This window comes from Ictalurus punctatus, chromosome 4 (genome assembly GCF_001660625.3).
Source record: "Ictalurus punctatus breed USDA103 chromosome 4, Coco_2.0, whole genome shotgun sequence".
Lineage (NCBI taxonomy): Eukaryota > Metazoa > Chordata > Actinopteri > Siluriformes > Ictaluridae > Ictalurus > Ictalurus punctatus.
Genome location: NC_071284.1, coordinates 31,998,547 through 32,019,263, shown reverse-complemented (window position 1 = coordinate 32,019,263; position 20,717 = coordinate 31,998,547). Strand labels below are relative to the sequence as shown.

Sequence of the window (20,717 nt, the reverse complement as noted above, 5' to 3'; positions counted from 1 at the left end):
TAAATACGTGAATTAATGTCGTCGGTACGGAAAAGCAACATTAGGGATACTTCGAAGGATTTACAGCGCGTAGGTATCCTATTTCGCCGCGTTTCGGAAATCACATTGAAGACTGTGATTTCGGCAGCCTTTAAAGATTGTCGTCGAATGGGGCCGAATTGTATAACAGACGATAGAGCTGCGATTAAAAAAAAAAAAAAATGACTACATTCGGCTTACGTCAACATTCGGCACGATCCAGAAAACACCTTGTGAAATATTTTTCAGAATGAGATTGAGGTAATAAAGATATGTTGTCCATTAGCATGTGTCATTTTTATGTTTTGCCATCGCCACGACCGTATTTGTAGCTGTCCCATGAGTCTCGCGTGCTCTTATTGGTGGCTTAGATGAAAATATATATATATATGTTTTAAAAACCCATAAAATATGTTTCACCAAAACGTGTTTTTATTTTCTTTATATATCTATAGGCAAATCTTGCCTTTGCCTTGGTGTGTGCAAAGATGGTTGTGAGTTGAAATCGGTGGTCTTAGAATGTATAATGTGACTTCTTCACTGACCCAATATGGGTCCAAACCTCCACCATAGTGCCTCCACTCTTGATGCATCTGTGCAGATTCTTGTTAGCGCGATATCTCCAGAAAGAGTGGTTGAATATTTGTAGAATTTATAAGGATTTATCATTGTAACCAGAAGATGAACTGATTTTGGAATTGATCGAAACAGGGTCAAGGTCATAGCAAACAGCTTCCTTCCTGTTTGAAGTGCGGTATATTTAAGGGGCTTTTAAGCAGACAGATTAGTAACAAGAAGGACTGGACTTGTTGGTGGAGGCATTCCCAATGATTCCATGAGAACTGAGTTCTACTTTCTTGTTATTTTGTCAGTCTTCCAGAATTCAGCCGCAGAGTCACAGAGTGTTTTATTTTTTCCAGGCCGCCACACTGATGTATCCGTCATTACATAAGCAGGGAAATGAACAAACAGGCTGTACAAGCCTTAATTGCGGAGATGATTTGCTCTGGAGGTGGGCTGCAGCTCATCAGCTGTGCATGATTTGGGTGAAAAGGCAAAAAGGAAGAAAAAAAACAAGGTCAGATGCAGAACGTTTGCTGTTCTGCAGCTGTCAGTGGCTTTTGTGTGCTGAGAGCTGAGGGAATGTGTGAGTGAGTGTATGTGTGTGTAAGTGAGTGAGTGAGTGAGTGAGTGAGTGAATGTGTGTGTGAGTGTGTGAGTGAGTGAGTGAATGTGTGTGTGAGTGTGTGAGTGAGTGAGTGAGTGAATGTGTGTGTGAGTGTGTGAGTGAGTGAGTGTGTGAGTGTGTGAGTGAGTGAGTGAGTGAGTGAGTGAATGTGTGTGTGAGTGTGTGAGTGAGTGAGTGAATGTGTGTGAGTGAGTGAATGAGTGAGTGAATGTGTGTGTGAGTGAGTGAGTGAGTGAGTGAGTGAGTGAGTGAATGTGTGTGTGAGTGAGTGAGTGAGTGAGTGAGTGAATGTGTGTGTGAGTGAGTGAGTGAGTGAATGTGTGAGTGAGTGTGTGATTGAGTGAATGTGTGTGTGAGTGTGTGAGTGAGTGAGTGTATGTGTGTGTAAGTGAGTGAGTGAGTGAGTGAGTGAGTGAATGTGTGTGTGAGTGTGTGAGTGAGTGAGTGAATGTGTGTGTGAGTGTGTGAGTGAGTGAGTGAGTGAATGTGTGTGTGAGTGTGTGAGTGAATGTGTGTGTGAGTGTGTGAGTGTGTGATTGAGTGAATGTGTGTGTGAGTGTGTGAGTGAGTGAGTGAATGTGTGTGTGAGTGAGTGAGTGAGTGAGTGAGTGAATGCGTGTGTGAGTGTGTGAGTGAGTGAGTGAATGTGTGTGTGAGTGAGTGAGTGTATGTGTGTGTAAGTGAGTGAGTGTGTGAGTGAGTGAGTGAATGTGTGTGTGAGTGTGTGTGTGTGTGAGTGAGTGAGTGAGTGTATGTGTGTGTGAGTGAGTGTGTGAGTGAGTGAATGTGTGTGTGAGTGAGTGAGTGAGTGAGTGAGTGAGTGAGTGAGTGAATGCGTGTGTGAGTGTGTGAGTGAGTGAGTGTATGTGTGTGTGAGTGAGTGAGTGTATGTGTGTGTAAGTGAGTGAGTGAGTGAGTGAGTGAATGTGTGTGTGAGTGTGTGATTGAGTGAATGTGTGTGTGAGTGAGTGAGTGAGTGAGTGAATGTGTGAGTGAGTGAGTGAGTGAGTGAATGTGTGTGTGAGTGTGTGAGTGAGTGAGTGAGTGTATGTGTGAGTGAGTGAGTGAGTGAGTGAGTGAATCTCAGGGGCGTTAGCTGAACTGTTAATCATCCGGGGCTGAGCCCATATTCTTCTCCATGCATTTGTTCCCGCTCGGCTAGTAGCCTTGAGTTTTGTTCTATGGAAGCTGAGGTCATTTAGCTGTCGGAGAAAAAGTCGGATTCATCATTAAACCTGCCTCGGGTGATGTCACTGTGTGTAGGACGACCAGACTGATAAAATAGAAACTTTTCTAACTAGGCTAGTTGGGTGTCGCCAGTCAAGAGGTGGCACAGCTAAGCGATCACTGTATGGGTTCAGCTGCTACAGTGCCATGCAAACTACATTACCTTTCCTTACTCTCTGCTCATATCATGTTCACGTACACTCCTCTTTAAGGGCTTCCTCAGCGCATGAGCCGGAAGAGATTTGAAAGATTCTAGGTTGAGCTTGTTTTCATAAAAGCATGGAAATGATTGGAGGAGATCAGAGAGAAGACTCTGTGATAGGGTTCTACATAGAACCTTGAAGCGTTCCCCCAGATCGAACCTTTTCTTTTTCATGTTTGGTGGTAATTAGAGGGAAGCAAAGCATTTGCAGGAAGAGAACCCTGAATAGACTTTATTGTCTGGTCGAAAGAGATGAGACATGACGGTGTGAAAGAAGGTTCTAGATGCGCCGAGGCCGTGCTGGAGAACGTCAAGGTCTCTGTATTAATATTCCGTCCATCTCTCAGGAGCAGCAGCTGTCGCTGTCCTTGAGACTGTCAATGGGCTGAAACAGCGTCAGAAATATTCCAAGCTTATTATGTTCTGAAGGGTGTGTGTGTGTGTGTGTGTGTGTGTGTCTATTTGTAGCTTTGTGTGTATCAGTATGCTGATTGCCTATCTGTGTGCTCGCTGCTCTGTGCATTACGTGGATTTATGTTTCTCTGTCAGAATCTCTCTCTCTCTCTCTCTTACACACACATACACAACCTCAGTCCTACAGCCCGTGAGATCTCAGTGTGATGCTCCGTGTACAGATCTTTGCTCTGTTTTCCGCCACATCACCGCTACGCCAATGCAATTTACAGAAGAGAGAGTTGCGTAATCGAACCGTTTTTAAATCAACGTTCGTTTTCTGAGCCACGGTAACCTCCCCGCCCCTCCCCCGCATTTATTTATTTATTTATTTATCTATCTATTTATTTATTATATTTTCACTCCTGTACTTTTGCCAACAGAAATGCAGCCGTGGCCACCGGGGTTCCATTTCAGCTCTGTATTGGAATATTAATGTGATTGGATGGAAATGAGGATGGGAGACGATGCTCAGTGCCATCTGCTAGTATACTCTGTTCATAAAAATGTGAAAAAGGAAAATCAAATATTCACCGCTTCGAGCTCTAATAGTCGGACAGCGGCATTATTGCTCCGTATCAGCTTTATCCACCCAGAGGTCGCTTTTTTTTTTTTTTTTCTTTTTTCTTTTTTTAAATATATTTTTCTGCTTTATAATAGCGCATTTCCTTTGGAAAGTGAACTCCTCCGCGTTTTCGAGCGGGAAACTAGCCCAGACGTTTCCTAACGCGGTGTTTCGTTCCGCCGAGTGTGCTCAGTAAAGATTTATTTGCAGATAATAATCCGTACAAGCGTCTGTTTTTGTCTGTTTGTTTAACAGAAGTAATCGTTTACGGTCTATACTGTATAGTAGCTGGTTCCTTGTGTAGTAGGTAAAAAAAAATAACATAATCCTCTTCGATGAAGAACCATACGGTTTGTAAAATAAATAAATAAATGAATGAATGAATGAAATAATACTCGACATTACATGCAAGGATGATGAGATATGACCTGGTGCGACATATAGAACACCACAGCACTTTGGCAGTGATTACAATATTTACGTGCCACACATTTTAATGGTATCATATTTAATGACGTGGAACATCTGAGACACAAGCTCTCGTTTTCCTCTCTCTCTCTCTCTCTCTCTCAAAAAAAAAAAAAAAAGAAAAGAAAAGCAGGAACTACTCTTTCCTGCAGACTTCCTTGTGTTGGGAAACTTTACAAAATTGTTAAATGGTCTACAGATATATAGCTCCATATAACCTTTACACTATATTTCACTCGCCCATTCACACACACACACACGCACGCAAGGCGCAAGCCTGACACAGTTAGCAGGAACACTGAACTTGGGGTTCAGTGTCTTGCTCCCGAGGACCCTTCGGCACATGGGCCGTGAATTAAACCGCCAACCCTGTGATTAGTGGACACGCCGCTCTACCAACGGATCCACAGCCGCCCCGGTACGGTTCCAAAGCGCGAGACTCCTCCTAACCAAAAAACAAACATCACCACGTCAACGATTATACGCTTTACTTTGTTAAACAACAACCGCACATTATAAACCTCCATTGATGTGGAGCGTGTGCTGTACGAGTTCCTGTGTATGAGCTGTTACTATAGAAACGACGTATTAGAACGGGTGCATTACTATATACCCGTCGTTCACGATACAGCCGGGGCTACTGTCCGAGCCGTGCGGATATATAATAACTGAACGCATGTTTGAGAATTCAGCACCACTGTGATAGAAAAGTGTGCCATGTACAATATGATCTTTTATTATTATTATTATTATTATTATTATTCTGTGAGAAATGTGGGTTTTTACATTCAATGTGAGCTGGCTTAATGGCAAGAAATACTGCAATTAAGGTTTTCCCACTACACTGTGAAGAAGAACAGCATTTGATGGACTGTCATGTGTAGGAGTCGTGTGTGGAATAATTTATGCCTAAGAGTGAAAAGAAATTACGTAAGTGGGTCTCCAGGAAAAAAAGAAAAAAGAAAAGAGAGAAAAAGCTTTACAGGAGCGTTAACAGGAAGGCGTTTACGTCTTTCTGTTTTAATACGCGTATCGACGTGTTACTCTTTTCACCGTTGATTGGACTTTGAATTTGAAGACTTGAACGCGTAATCTAGTATTCGCTTTTAAAGCGTGAGGGAAGGCGTTTACAGATCATCGTGCATCGTTACTGATTCGATTCAGCACTTTATTTCAGCATGTAGGTTGCACGGAGGAAGAGAAATTCCTCCGGGTCAGTCAGAGAGGAGCTGGCTGGCTGACCTTTAACGGCTGCAGGGTGTGTGTGTGTGTGTGTGTGTGTGTGTGTGTGACAGATTGAGACAGAGATACATATGGGAGTTGACCATCACATGTATCTCTCCCTCCCTCCCTCTCTCTCTCTCTCTCTCTCTCTCTCTCTCTCTCTCTCTCTCTCTCGCTCCATTCTCTCCTCCATATTTTATGCTTCTCTCTTTTTCTTATTCCAGAACATCGCTTCGACATTCCTTTCTATTCATAATTCATAATTGCATTTGACTTCAATTCAGAAAGCTCCGTAGAATTTGCTAGATTCTTCACCGAGTCATACCGGTGCATCAGTCTCACTGTTTCTCCTGCAGATGTACAGATAAAAGGTGAGAAGAAATGGTAACTGAATAGATATGGGCATGTGTGTGTGTTAGGGGAAATATGATGCACATGCACATCCTCTTCTTTTTCTTCTTCTTCTTCTTCGTATTACTAGTGAATTTATATATATATATTTTTTAGAAACAGCATCAAATATATTCCCTGTACGTTTATCTACCCTACTCAATACTTCTGTCAGTTCCGCTGAAGTAGGCGTGGCCGAATGTGGTTCAACCTGCACCAGTGCATCAGCAGACCTGCGGCACCATCACACCATCAACCAGCCAAGTGCCATGTATGAATGAAGAGTGTACAGTACAAACATGACAGCACCGGCATCTGCAGATAGTGTTCTATCTGTTAGTGTTCTATCGGTTCTAGTTCCAGCTACAGATAGTGTCCCGGGTTCTAGTTCCAGCTACAGATAGTGTCCCCGTTCTAGTTCCAGCTACAGATAGTGTCCCCGTTCTAGTTCCAGCTACAAATAGTGTCCAAGTTCTAGTTCCAGCTACAGATAGTGTCCCCGTTCTAGTTCCAGCTACAGATAGTGTCCCGGTTCTAGTTCCAGCTACAGATAGTGTCCCGGTTCTAGTTCCAGCTACAGACAGTGTCCCGGTTCTAGTTCCAGCTACAGATAGTGTCCCGGTTCTGGTTCCAGCTACAGATAGTGTCCCGGTTCTAGTTCCAGCTACAGATAGTGTCCAAGTTCTAGTTCCAGCTACAGATAGTGTCCAAGTTCTAGTTCCAGCTACAGATAGTGTCCCAGTTCTAGTTCCAGCTACAGACAATGTCCCGGTTCTAGTTCCAGCTACAAATAGTGTCCAAGTTCTAGTTCCAGCTACAGATAGTGTCCAAGTTCTAGTTCCAGCTACAGATAGTGTCCCGGTTCTGGTTCCAGCTACAGATAGTGTCCCAGTTCTAGTTCCAGCCACAGATAGTGTCCAAGTTCTAGTTCCAGCTACAAATAGTGTCCAAGTTCTAGTTCCAGCTACAGATAGTGTCCCGGTTCTAGTTCCAGCTACAGATAGTGTCCAAGTTCTAGTTCCAGCTACAGATAGTGTCCCAGTTCTAGTTCCAGCTACAGACAGTGTCCCGGTTCTAGTTCCAGCTACAAATAGTGTCCAAGTTCTAGTTCCAGCTACAGATAGTGTCCCGGTTCTAGTTCCAGCTACAGATAGTGTCCCGGTTCTGGTTCCAGCTACAGATAGTGTCCCGGTTCTAGTTCCAGCTACAGACAGTGTCCCGGTTCTAGTTCCAGCTACAGATAGTGTCCCGGTTCTAGTTCCAGCTACAGATAGTGTCCCGGTTCTAGTTCCAGCTACAGAAAGTGTCCCAGTTCTAGTTCCAGCTACAAATAGTGTCCAAACTCTAGTTCCAGCTACAGATAGTGTCCCAGTTCTAGTTCCAGCTACAAATAATGTCCAAGTTCTAGTTCCAACTACAGATAGTGTCCCGGTTCTAGTTCCAGCTACAGATAGTGTCCCAGTTCTAGTTCCAACAGCAGATAGTGTCCCGGTTCTAGTTCCAGCTACAGATGAGGTTTCAGCTCCGACTCAAGCTCCAGATGCAGATGAAGCACCTTCTACATCTGTGAGTGAAGTGCAGCAGGACGAGGACACAACAGTAAGAACAAAACACAAAGCATAACTCAAGAGCGTTCAAGTCTGAAGTATTTCAGAATATTAAGCAACTGTGACTGATATGCAGGAAAGATGGGAATTGAAACGTCCATGAGGAATATTTTCCTGAAGACCAAAACGTCATGCTGTTAAGGAGTCTGAGTTGTAAATGACCGAGTAAGGAAGGAGGTCTAGCTGTTGCGGGGTTTTCACTATTAACCAGAAGCACATCTCACTCCCACTGTTTAACTCATTTACTTCCCACGATTGCTGAGGCTCCATCAGAAACGGGGTCATATGCTTCACATCATGTCTTTACAAATCTGAGAATAAATTCTCTAATAGACCATGAGCACCGCAGTAATCTCAGAAATCGGAAATGGACAAAAAATCGGATTCTCAGTAACATTAAATTTTAATGTGCTGTAATTCCTACACCGTCCACCAGATTTGGATGTACATACATACATACATTGTATATATGACCGGCCCTTGGGTATTTTGATGAGGTCTAATCTAGGACCCATTGAAACAAGTTTAGACCCCCGTGATTTAGGGGACATTATTAACACTCGTGTCATCACACCACCGCTCCATGCAGCACCTCCTCTCTACAATCAACTAGCATTTGTTTTTAAAACCACTAATGGGAGAAAAAGGGGGTAAAAGGGTGGAAGAGGAGTTCAGAGATTGACATCGGTGCCAATTACCGCACGAGTTCCAGGAAGGAAACGATTCAAACAGGACAGCTTGTCATGTAGTCTGAGCCTAAAGACAGTTTTACAGTGAGGAGAGCGAAAGGAACAAAAAACGACGACAAGGACGACTGTCAGGCTTTTAACAGCACTATTGAGTCATTTGGCTAGAGTGACTTGTACACACACACACATGCGCACTGTACTCACTAACAGACACGCATCCATGCGCAAACACTTTACATTTAAACACAGATAGCTATTGCAACAAAACTGTCCTCTAATTATTATTGGGGGTAAATAATATAATTACTGTTGTTGCCTATCAACAATCAAGATGTCTTTTCTACATTCACAATGAATATCAACAACAAAACCCTCAACATGAGAATCCATAGTAGAGCTGAAATGGATCTGGACGTCCTTTTACGGATAAAGGACTAAGCATAAACACACACACACACACACACAAAAAAAAAAACACACACACACACACACACAAAGCTAAACTGTAACCACTTATTAATAAAGATCTACATGACATAAAAACCAGTGTGGACAGTGTAAATGAAAACCGAGGCTGGTTTCACACATGGACACGGGGAGAACGTGCAGAACTTCACACCCGAGCTCAGGATCGAACCCGGGAGCTGTGACGTGGGTAGCACTCCAGGATATTTTAGCCCAAAATCTAATTCGCCTCTTCTAGGGGTTAAAAAGTTGGTTTTACTGTAAATAAATGACTTAATCACACATCCAAATCCACATCCATGCAAAATAACCATATATATATATATATATATGGAATAACCATAACAGTCTCCATGTACTCTATGAGTGTTATTATTATCTATTATCAACCTGTGGTCTGACTTGAAGAGGACAGTGAACACACTCTAAACTAAGGAAATAAATGGGTTTCAAGTGCTTCGTGAGCGACAGTAGTGGGGTCTGCATTTCAAAGCGTTGTGTTAAAGATCTGATGAATATTTCATTATGGCATCTTATGGAGCACGGAACGCCTCGATACAGCTACACAGGGCTTTCCGATGCTGTCTTTACCTCCAGGTCCTGCTGGCTCCTAATTAACTCTCCTCTCATCCCAGGAGAAAGCCAGTGTTCACAACCACCCAATTAACGCCTGCTACAACCTCCTGGATTTAACCGAGGGGCCAGTGGGGTAAATATGGACCAATTAGAGCCTGAACATCAGGACAAACGCCTGAAGACTTGACACTAAACGCAGAAGGGAAAAACAATGTTGTATAATTATGGCTTTTTTCTGTATGCAGGGCAGAGACATATGATCACATATATGCAGTCATGGGACAGAGACAGACTGCTGCAGGCGCTTGATATAGGCGTATAGGCATATATCTTCTTGTGGGGGAAAATGCAATTAGTGCCTGAGTGTCGTTTAATGTGAGATGAATATTAAGGGAATTCTCTGCTGTTTTATCGATAAAAAACCTAATTACCTTCTGCGAAAGTCCTTAGACTGTTTGTTTCCTGAATAAAAACTTCCCAAGGTGACACATGACGTATTGCTAGCACTTAGCACATAAAGTAGGCTGCTGTATTATAGCAGAAGGGTATAATAAACACGTCAACGCATTAGATTATAGCACTACATCCATCGTAGGTGATAAATCATGTGACGTGAGCTCTGCTTTCAGCCAATGACTGGAAAGTTCACCGCGTGGTCTTGTTGCTCTTTGCTCTTAAATAACGCCCTCTGCTTGTGAGACATTCTCCTGAGCAAGGGCGCGTGCTGACCTTTTAAACGACCGGCATCATCAAGTGAAACACAGACCTGTATATTACACATTAGGTTGAAGATCCATCCAAACACGTTTCACACACTCATTCACACGTAGGGGCAATGTAGTGTCGGCGGTCCACCTTTTGGGAGGAAGCTTTGCAGGAATTCCTGTCTAGATCCCTAATGAGCAAGTCGGAGGTGACTGTGGAAAGAAACGGAATACGGAAGAAACCGGGAGAGGAACCAGGCGTAAAAGGGAACGCATCCCCTGTGGGCAACACTGGATAATGGGTTTTTGATAATCACAGTAAACAGGCATATATTAAAAAGACAAAAATGACCAAATGAATAGAAAATTGATAGGCTCTTAGTTTTGGGATAATCACTGCAGCAGTGGTAATCACTAGGCCATTCAAATGGTCTATTCTATATAATGACAGCAAGTGTACTGCATATTAAAATCACATAATTCAGAGTTAGCTAATGTTATTGTGAATTACACAGCGTGACAACCAGAGAAGGTACCCCAGGCGTAGGCTGTACGGTGGGCCCAGGAGGGTTTAATACATTAATGAACAAAGTAATTGCTTTAATTATATCTCTCTGACTCTTTGATCATTTGCTAAAGGGTTATGTTCGTTCATGTATTTTATTTCACATTCACATGACTAAGGCGGTCTTTGAATATGTTGTATTTCAAATTCCTCGTGTTTTGGTACTGCACAGTGGGTCTTTGGGAGTGAACAAACCAACGGTCAACACTCCTGCCTCGGGCTTCTGGTATATGCTCCAGGTTTGCATTCACTGATATAAATGAATAGATCAGTGAACACATGGTGTATTATATGTCTTTAAACCACACAGCACTGTCGAATTCTTGAATGCTATTGGTCAGAAGGTTAATTTTCTCTAACAGCAGCTTTGACAGTAGTTCTGGCGATAAGGTCAACCAGAGCATTATATTAATGCACTCATTTAATGTAACTATAAACGGTTAAAAGTACGACATGTCCTTCTTTAATAATTTTGTAATTGTAATCTCTGCCAAAAGTCTGTAGTATAAGTGGAATGAAACATTTCACAACATGCTGTTAATGGAAAATAATCAACTTGTGAATGTGAGTCTTACACTAGTGAGGGAATTCAAAATGAACCTATGGCCACAAATGAGAAAAAAAACCTTTCATTAACCTGCCAACATTTACGTATTTGTGTGTAAACACTACATTTTAGCTTCAAAGTATGCCGTTAGGAATTATTTAACTCAATGAGATTTAAAAAATATAAATAATAATAATAATTAATTAAATACAGAAACTGTACAAATATGTGAACAAACCTATGCAACTCACAGCAAATATGAAATCAAATATATACAGATATGACAAGTATTACAGGGAAAACGATTGATGCCAGACATATAATTACAACAGGTTCAAGTAACAAAGTGCTTCACGAGTCTTTTTTTATTTTATTTTGTTTTAATATTGTGTGAAGAAGTGTCAAAATGTTCACAGTTTGGCTTAGCTTTAGCCCATTTCTTCACATGAATGTGATATTTTCCAAGTACAATAAAAAGTTGTATGAGAAATTGAGTTGTACTTTTGGAATCAATGGTGTCGTGTACAAAAAAATTAAAAAAATAAATAAATAAATGACATTGTGCAAAACCAATTTGTATTAATGTTCCAAACAACCTAGAAATTAAGTTAGAGACATCCAACCAAAATATTCTTCTTGAACATGAACATGAATCACAAGTTCTTTAGTAATACCACAAAATTTTTCCATATCTACATTGAAACGTTCAAGTAACTTCTTAATAGGGTAAATTCTGTATAAAAATTTAAAGAATACCTCTCTAACTTTATTATATATATGTATGTGTATATATATATATGTATATATATATATATATATATATATATATATATATATATATATATATATATATATATATATATACACACCCACACACACACACACACACACACACACACGTGTATATATATATATATATATATATATATATATATATATATATATATATATATATATATATATATATATATATATTTCATATTTAAATGACCCAAACACTGTTGAACATGGCAAATAATATTTCTTTAGCACATTTCTAATGTATCTGTTACAGCATATATCTTTTGCAATATTAATATCTCTAATAAATATTGTATCACGACAAGTGATGGGTTGTTGGTCTACGTTGAGAATGGGAAATCCAGAATTTCGTAATAATGATAGAACTCTACTAGTGATCGCATCAAAGATAATAGCATAATCTTTTGGTTTTTAGCATAATCTTAAATTTATCGAGGAATTCTGAGTATGATAAAAGTAGGCCTTGTTTATTAAGCAACTGACCTAACAGTAAATATTCCATTCTCATACCATGTCTGATTAAAAACAGACTTTTTTTTTATTGTACAGTATATATACAGTGAAAAGTTATGCTTATAGTGCTTATAGTGCCTGCTTATGGAGGTTTTCCAGTTTAATTACCTTTTTAAAAAAAAAACATTTTAAGAGAAAATTGATGCCACCCAAAGAATGATTACATACTATAATTGGGAATATTCCAGCCTTTATTTTTCAATTCAGTTATCCATTTGATCTTTAAAAACATCACTGAGGTCTGTAAACTTTAAAACTTCAAGGCCCCCATCGTCTTTACTATTATTTACAATGTCTTTTATTGTTATGAATAGTGTTTCCTTCATTTATCTCCCTCCAAATAAAATCACAGAGAATCTTATCCAATTTCCTGACAACACTTTGTTGGAACTTTAACGCGAAAACAAGCGTGAGCCAATCCGACGCCGTTTCGTCATCAAACGGCGCCAGAACCCGGAGGGTCGATGACGCTCTTTTTGTGCGCCAGGAAACCGGCTTGTAGTTAGCACGAAAATGATGGTTAATTCGTGTGGATATTTTGGGGAGGGATTTTTTTAAATGTTAATTATTTGTAATATGACTGAACGTTATATGTAATTAGATTTGATTCGTACTCAAACAAACCGGACTGTTGAAATTTCCGCGAAATAAAGCGGCGTCTCTTGTTTTGATGCCTGAGAAAAGAGACAGAGAAAAGCCTTGCGTTATTGTCGTGAATAAGAGACGGTGTTGCTTTTCGTTATGAGTTATGGCTACGGAAGAGGAAGGGGCCGGAGAGGAGGAGGAGGAGGAGGTGGTGGTGGTGGTGGAGGCAGAGGAGGAGGAGGAGGAGGAGGAGAGCGGTGGAGCTCCGACTGGGAAGCCCGGGATGAGCATCCCCGAGGCGGCGGAGGCCGCGGGAAACACCCGCCGCACCTGAAAGGCAGAGAGATCGGACTGTGGTACGCCAAATGGGGAGGACTGAAACGTGCAGAGGCCGAGAGGAAGTCGGTGAGCAGCTTTGAATGCATTATATTTACAAATCGAGCATTTGAATATAAACCTTGAGATGTTTACATATTCACAATCCACACAAATACTCCAAAAAACAAAGGTTCAGGTTGTAGAAATGTCTGTGTTAAGCCTAGTAAAGTCGCTTTGCAGTAGGATTGAATACAACATCATTTGTTTTTGGCTTGACGGTTAAGGCTCTGGGTTACTGATCAGAAGGTCGGGGGTTCAAGCCCCACTGCTGGGTCCTTGAGCAAGGCCTTTAACCCTCTCTGCTCCAGGGGTCGCTGTATCATGTCTGACCCTGCGCTCTGACCCCGCGCTCTGACCCCAACTTCCTGACATGCTGGTGTATGTGAAGAAAACAATTTCACTGTCCTGTAATGGATATGCGATCCATAAAGACTCATAGTTAATGAATAGATATTAATCCATGTCGTCGTTTTGACATTTGCAGTGCCAGGTCTGCAGAAGGAGACATGATGTTATGCAGTCACTCACAGCATCCACATGCGCCAGGAAACACACGTAGTCCAGTTAACTAACAAACAAACAAAATCTACATCAAGTATTCTGCATCATTAAGATTAGCGTATATGGATATTGTATGCTACACAGTATGAATGAGTCCGTGTGTGATCCAGCCTGCGAAAAACTGACCACGGTGTTTCATCTTTTCCGTCCGTTCTTAGAGAGCCGTAGTTCAGATGGACGAGTCGAGAGAGCAGCACATCACACAGCTGCTCAATTCGGTCCAGAGAGAACCGTCCCGTGACTACGGGCCGGCCGTCCCACCGTACCGGCAGGTGAAGCCGGAACCGAGCGGCCACAGGTGAGCTTCCTCACACACCTGACTTGTACGCTTAACTAGAGGAAACTTGTCAGAAACACGTATACTGTTGTACTCAGTCTTATTCTAAAAATGTCCTTATTTATTTTTATTAGCTGAGAAATCCGGTGTCATGAATCATTATATATCTGATTATTACGTTTGCGTTGTTTTGACTCGGTGAATACCGAAGCTGTGTCGTTTTGAGAGATTGCGTTAGTTTTTCCATAACCGATCGAATAGAAACCCTCGCATGCACTGAGCGTATTCTGGGGTTGTTTGAATTTGGATCTAGGCACGATCGAAGTGCTTGATTTTATTTTATTGTTTGTAACCAGGGTTTTTCTCGATCCTTTCTGATGCTTCACTATAACTCACAGTGAACTAACGATGGCGGAGACGGCGATTATATCTCTGACCTTACAACGACTCGATTCAATTACCGTTCTGATTCGTTCAGAAGTGATTCATTGTGTTGCGATGGATTAAATCTGACCATGACTCAGCGATTCATCCCGGAGCGGTTCAGAAGTACACTAAACAGACACGCGTGACTCGAGGAAGCGCTTTTGTAGTAAATGGGCAAAATAAATCGCACCGGGGTTCATGTCGACGAAACGGCGTATTTTTCTCCAAACGTTCTTCCTGCGCAGGAAGTAGATCTGGATTCGGAGTGTTAGCACAAGCTTTGAAGAGTCCTGACCGTTCTTGACACGCTTAACAGAGTCCCAGGAAGTTTATTAATGAAGTCTGTACGTCTGGAACGGTTGCATTGACTTCGCACTGAAGTAACTGTGCATTGATATTCGCAGAAAAATGTTTGGGGTTTTGTTTTTAAATTAGTTTGCTGATGAGGTGGTGTTTAATTCTTTCTTTTCAAAAATCAACAACATATGGGATTGATTTTAGCCAGGGGTGCCTAAACTTTTTTTTTTTTTTTTGGAATACAACCGTGGTGTTCTTTTAATAAATAAATAAAAAAACCAATTGTACTCCTCGGCAAACTGCTGTCGTTGGAAACGAATCCATGTCTGGGTGGGTTACGGTATCACGGCTTCATCACACGCATCCGTCGCTGATTATTTTCCTATGACGGCGCCCCCACAAGTGTGTTATTCCTTACTGCCGTACTAATCGCACCCGACTATATGGCTTTCTCTTGAACTCTTAGCTACTTTGATGGCGACGATCCTCCAGAACAGCCGCAGAAAACGGTGAAAGTGGCTAAAATCGAGTCGGTGAAGGTGAAGGAAGAGGAGGCGGAGATAAAGACCGAGGTAAAAGAGGAGATGAAGACCGAGGTAAAAGAGGAGCGCGTCGATCGCGATCTGGAATACCTGGTGCAGGAGATCGATCGAAAGCCTTCACTGGACGAGGAGCTGAAAAGCGAGCTTCAGAGCAAGAGACAGAATGCTAAATATCTGGAAATGCTGGTGAGAGACACACAGAGATGCTGTTATGATTGTTTTAGCGTTTCTGTCGACTTCGGCAGCTAGCGAATGATCCACGGGCCGTGTCTGACCTGTCGTCCTTATCGTTCCAGACGTTTCGGGAGAAGCTGCCTTCATACAGCATGAGAGAGGTAACGTGAACATCCTCGCTCCGCCCTGCGTGCGCCGAGGTCACGCTTTCACACCGAGGTCGCAGATTTGTGTCCAGTATTATTTCTATGCTACGTATTTTTCTGTTGCAACGTGAATGAATCGAACTTCGCACTCGCTGTTCTGATCGGACTGCAGAGGTTTAGTTTCTTATACTGGGGTCTGTAATGTAGTCTGTAATGTGGAAACTGTAAAAAAAAAAAAAAAAAAAAACCAAAAATATTACAGTCTTAACTCCGTATTCCTGGTTCTATATAATAATAATAATAATAATAATAATAATAATAATAATAATAATAATAATAGCTATATTTATATGGCTGCTTTCATGAAATTAAAATACAACTGTAAATCCTTTATATTGTGAAGAAGGGAAAGAGGAAGGAGGGAAGGAAAAAAGAATCATGGGAGGGAATGAAGGGGAAAAGGAGGGAAGAAAAGAAGGAAGTAAAAAAGAGGGAAGTTGGGAGGGAAGGAGGGAAGGAAAAAAGAAGCAAGGAAGGAAAAAAGAAGAAAGGGGGAATGAGGGGAAAAAGAGGGAGGAAAAGAAGGAGGGAAGGAAGAAAAAAGAAGCAAGGGAGGGAAAGAAGGGAAAAAGGAAGGAAGGAGGGAAGGAAGAAAAAAGAAGCAAGGGAGGGAAAGAAGGGAAAAAGAAAGAAAGGAAGGAGGGAAGGAAGAAAAAAGAAGCAAGGGAGGGAAGGGAGAAAAGAAGGAAGGAACGGGGGAAAAAGGAAGGAAGGAAAAAAGTGGGAAGGAAAAAAGAAGCAAGGGAGGGAAGGAAGGGAAAAAGAAAGGAAGGAAGGGAGAGAAGGAAAAAAGAAGAAAGGGAGGGAAAAAAGGGGAAAAGGAAGGAAGGTGGGAAGGAAAAAAGAAGCAAGGAAGGAAAAAAGAAGAAAGGGGGAATGAAGGAAAAAAGAGGGAGGGAAGGAAGAAAAAAGAAGCAAGGGAGAGAAGGGAAAAAAGAAGGAAGGAACAGGGGGAAAAAGGAAGGAAGGAAAAAAGAGGGAAGGAAAAAAGAAGCAAGGGAGGGAAAATGGAAGGAGGGAAGGAAAAAATAAGAAAGGGAGGGAAGGAAGGGAAAAAGAAAGGAAGGGAGGAGGTAAGGAAGAAAAAAGAAGAAAGGGAGGGAAAGAAGGGAAAAAGGAAGGAAGGAGGGAAGGAAGAAAAAAGAAGCAAGGGAGGGAATGGAAAAAAGAAGGAAGGAATGGGGGGAAAAGGAAGGAAGGAAAAAAGAGGGAAGGAAAAAAGAAGCAAGGGAGGGAAGGAAGGGAGGAGGGAAGGAAAAAAGAAGAAATCGAGGGAAAAAAGGGGAAAAGGAAGGAAGGAAGGAAGGGGGGGGTATATTCTTCTTGTATTTAAACCAGTAATTACTACTCTAGAAATGATAAATATGGAGGAGTTAAATACGTGCTCGGGATTTTATGAGACGATTTTAATAAATACGAACAAAAGAAAATCCCTAAATAAAGTTCAGAACCTTTGAACAGGGGCCCTCAGAGCACTGTGGGCCGCGGGGGTACAGCCTGGGCTAGCCTGTGCGTTAATCCGCCCCTGCACTGGAATAAAGAAGAAAATAATAATAATAATAATAGTAATAATAATAATAATAATAATAGTAATAATAATAATCATGGTGTAAAAAATGAGAAATGATATAATAGGTATGTAAAAGTCATTAAAATAATAGAGTTGTTTGATATTATTTGTAAAGAAGAGTACAGCATTTTAAAAGTGATTAAAAGACACGGACATTTGCTGTTACAGTGTGTATATTTGTGGAGACAGTCCTGTCCATACACTTGTATATCGTGTGTGTGTGTGTGTGTGTGTGTGTGTGTGTGTGTGCAGGAGCTGGTGAAGCTGATCCAGGCCAACCGTGTGGTGGTGGTGAGCGGAGAAACCGGCTGCGGCAAAACCACGCAGGTCACGCAGTTCATCCTGGACGACTACATCCGGCGCGGCATGGGCTCGCTCTGCAGGGTGGTGTGCACGCAGCCCCGACGCATCAGCGCCATATCGGTGCGTGCTCTCGGCCGGCCCGGGTCACGCGGGTTCGATCCGACGTACACGATGCTTCAGTGACGGCTTCGCCGCCGTCGCTGTCGAATGTTAAGATGCTTTTTGAACGCTCGTTTCGATGACGCGTTGCCATGTGATGTGCGCGCAGGTGGCCGAGAGGGTGGCGGCGGAGAGGGCGGAGTCCGTCGGAGAGGGGAAGTCCTGCGGATATCAGATCCGTCTGCAGAGGTGAGCGTATAGGTGATGATCGGTAGACATGGAGCAAGCATTAAATCCCACTGCAGCACTATCGGCATTGTGGGTAATGTAGGAAAGAGTTAACCTAGAGCGACATGTCCGTGGAAGAAGTTCAAGCTCAAGATGTCAACTCGGCGGAGCGTGCTCGTCCGAGGCGAGACAGTTCATTGTAAGTCGGTTAATTGTTTGGGGAGTACGCGGAGACGCAGCGCTGACTACGCTGTCGGTTGCGTGTCCGTGTATCTCCTGTCCGCTCCGTCGTGTCTGACAGCCTTCGTTAAACAGACGTAGGAGGACTGTTGTGTTAAGAGGAGCGTCGGAGTCTGGATGCAGATCCATCTCGTATCGTCATCTTTCGACTCCCTCGTTCTGTTCTGTTCCGTCACGGACGTGTGCTGAGATTGAGATTTCTTCCTGTGTAATCCCAGCTCAGATTAAATGTTCTAGATTGAATGGCTTGTGATCGGAAGAAGCAGGAAGGATGAAAGCGTCGCAGTGGTGGCCTGGGCTGCGGCGAGAACGACTGCTCCACACACTGCATCTGATTTATGAATGGAGACGATCACCGATCGGGAGATAAAGAAAGACGAGGGAGTCCTGAGGGATGAGAGGGTAGATGAGAGGATGGGGAAGGATGACTTTTAAGATCCTCTTAACATTATTGCTCAAGTCATAAAGATCTATCACGAGTGAAAGAGGAGGAGAGGGTGGATGGGAGTTGAGGGGATTGGATGAGAATGAATTGAAGAGGGAGAGAGAGAGAGACTGTGTGAGACTGTGAGAGGGAGAGAGAGAGACACAGAGAGAGAGAGAGTGAGAGAGAGAGAGAGAGACTGTGAGAGAGAGAGAGACTGTGTGAGAGGGAGAGAGAGAGACACAGAGAGAGTGAGAGAGAGAGAGAGAGAGAGACTGTGAGAGGGAGAGAGACTGTGAGAGAGAGAGAGACTGTGTGAGACTGTGAGAGGGAGAGAGAGAGACACAGAGAGAGTGAGAGAGAGAGAGAGAGAGAGAGACTGTGAGAGAGAGAGAGACTGTGAGAGAGAGAGAGAGAGAGAGAGACACTGAGAGGGAGAGGGAGTGAGACTGTGAGAGAGAGAGAGAGAGACACTGAGAGAGAGAGACACTGAGAGAGAGAGAGACTGTGAGAGAGAGAGAGACACTGAGAGAGAGACACACTGAGAGAGAGAGAGAGAGAGACACTGAGAGAGAGAGAGAGAGAGAGAGAGAGAGAGACACAGAGAGAGAGACTGTGAGAGAGAGAGAGAGACTGTGAGAGAGAGACTGAGAGAGGGAGAGAGACTGAGAGAGAGAGTCTGTGAGAGGGAGAGAGAGACTGTGAGAGGGAGAGAGAGACTGTGAGAGGGAGAGAGAGACTGTGAGAGGGAGAGAGACTGTGAGAGGGAGAGAGAGACACAGAGGGGGAGAGAGAGAGAGAGACACTGAGAGGGGGAGAGAGAGAGAGAGACACTGAGAGGGGGAGAGAGAGAGAGAGAGACACTGAGAGGGGGAGAGAGAGAGAGAGACACAGAGGGGGAGAGAGAGAGAGAGACACTGAGAGGGGGAGAGAGAGAGACACTGAGAGGGGGAGAGAGAGAGAGAGAGAGACACTGAGAGGGGGAGAGAGAGAGAGAGAGACACTGAGAGGGGGAGAGAGAGAGAGAGAGACACTGAGAGGGGGAGAGAGAGAGAGAGAGACACTGAGAGGGGGAGAGAGAGAGAGAGAGAGACACAGAGGGAGAGAGAGAGAGAGAGAGACACTGAGAGGGGGAGAGAGAGAGACACTGAGAGGGGGAGAGAGAGAGAGAGAGACACTGAGAGGGGGAGAGAGAGAGACACTGAGAGGGGGAGAGAGAGAGAGAGACACTGAGAGGTGGGGAGAGAGAGAGAGAGAGAGAGACACTGAGAGGTGGGGAGAGAGAGAGAGAGACACTGAGAGGGGGAGAGAGAGAGAGAGAGAGACACTGAGAGGTGGGGAGAGAGAGAGAGAGAGAGACACTGAGAGGTGGGGAGAGAGAGAGAGAGAGAGAGAGAGACACTGAGAGGTGGGGAGAGAGAGAGAGAGAGAGAGAGACACTGAGAGGTGGGGAGAGAGAGAGAGAGAGAGAGACACTGAGAGGTGGGGAGAGAGAGAGAGAGAGAGAGAGAGACACTGAGAGGTGGGGAGAGAGAGAGAGAGAGAGAGACACTGAGAGGTGGGGAGAGAGAGAGAGAGAGACACTGAGAGGGGGAGAGAGAGAGAGAGACACTGAGAGGTGGGGAGAGAGAGAGAGAGACACTGAGAGGGGGAGAGAGAGAGAGAGAGAGAGAGAGACACTGAGAGGGGGAGAGAGAGAGAGAGAGAGAGAGAGAGAGACACTGAGAGGGGGAGAGAGAGAGAGAGAGAGAGACACTGAGAGGTGGGGAGAGAGAGAGAGAGACACTGAGAGGGGGAGAGAGAGAGAGAGAGAGAGACACTGAGAGGTGGGGAGAGAGAGAGAGAGACACTGAGAGGGGGAGAGAGAGAGAGAGAGAGAGAGAGAGAGAGACACTGAGAGGGGGAGAGAGAGAGAGAGAGAGAGAGAGAGACACTGAGAGGGGGAGAGAGAGAGACACTGAGAGGTGGGGAGAGAGAGAGAGAGAGAGAGACACTGAGAGGGGGAGAGAGAGAGACACTGAGAGGTGGGGAGAGAGAGAGAGAGAGAGAGACACTGAGAGGTGGGGAGAGAGAGAGAGAGACACTGAGAGGGGGAGAGAGAGAGAGAGAGAGAGAGAGAGAGAGACACTGAGAGGGGGAGAGAGAGAGAGAGAGAGAGAGAGAGACACTGAGAGGGGGAGAGAGAGAGACACTGAGAGGTGGGG

The 20,717-nt window shown here is 43.5% G+C and overlaps 1 protein-coding gene across 1 annotated transcript in view; it reads left to right on the top strand.

The window, feature by feature from the left end:
• Positions 1 to 12,643: 12,643 nt before the first annotated feature.
• dhx36 (DEAH (Asp-Glu-Ala-His) box polypeptide 36) overlaps positions 12,644 to 20,717 on the top strand; it is a 39,847-nt gene continuing 31,773 nt past the window's right edge. Inside the window, exons 1-6 of the mRNA XM_053678170.1 lie at positions 12,644 to 13,193; positions 13,886 to 14,025; positions 15,194 to 15,455; positions 15,566 to 15,604; positions 17,472 to 17,642; positions 17,791 to 17,870. Coding sequence (XP_053534145.1) covers positions 12,945 to 13,193; positions 13,886 to 14,025; positions 15,194 to 15,455; positions 15,566 to 15,604; positions 17,472 to 17,642; positions 17,791 to 17,870 — 941 coding nt within the window. The 5' untranslated portion in view covers positions 12,644 to 12,944. The remainder of the gene's footprint in view (positions 13,194 to 13,885; positions 14,026 to 15,193; positions 15,456 to 15,565; positions 15,605 to 17,471; positions 17,643 to 17,790; positions 17,871 to 20,717) is intronic.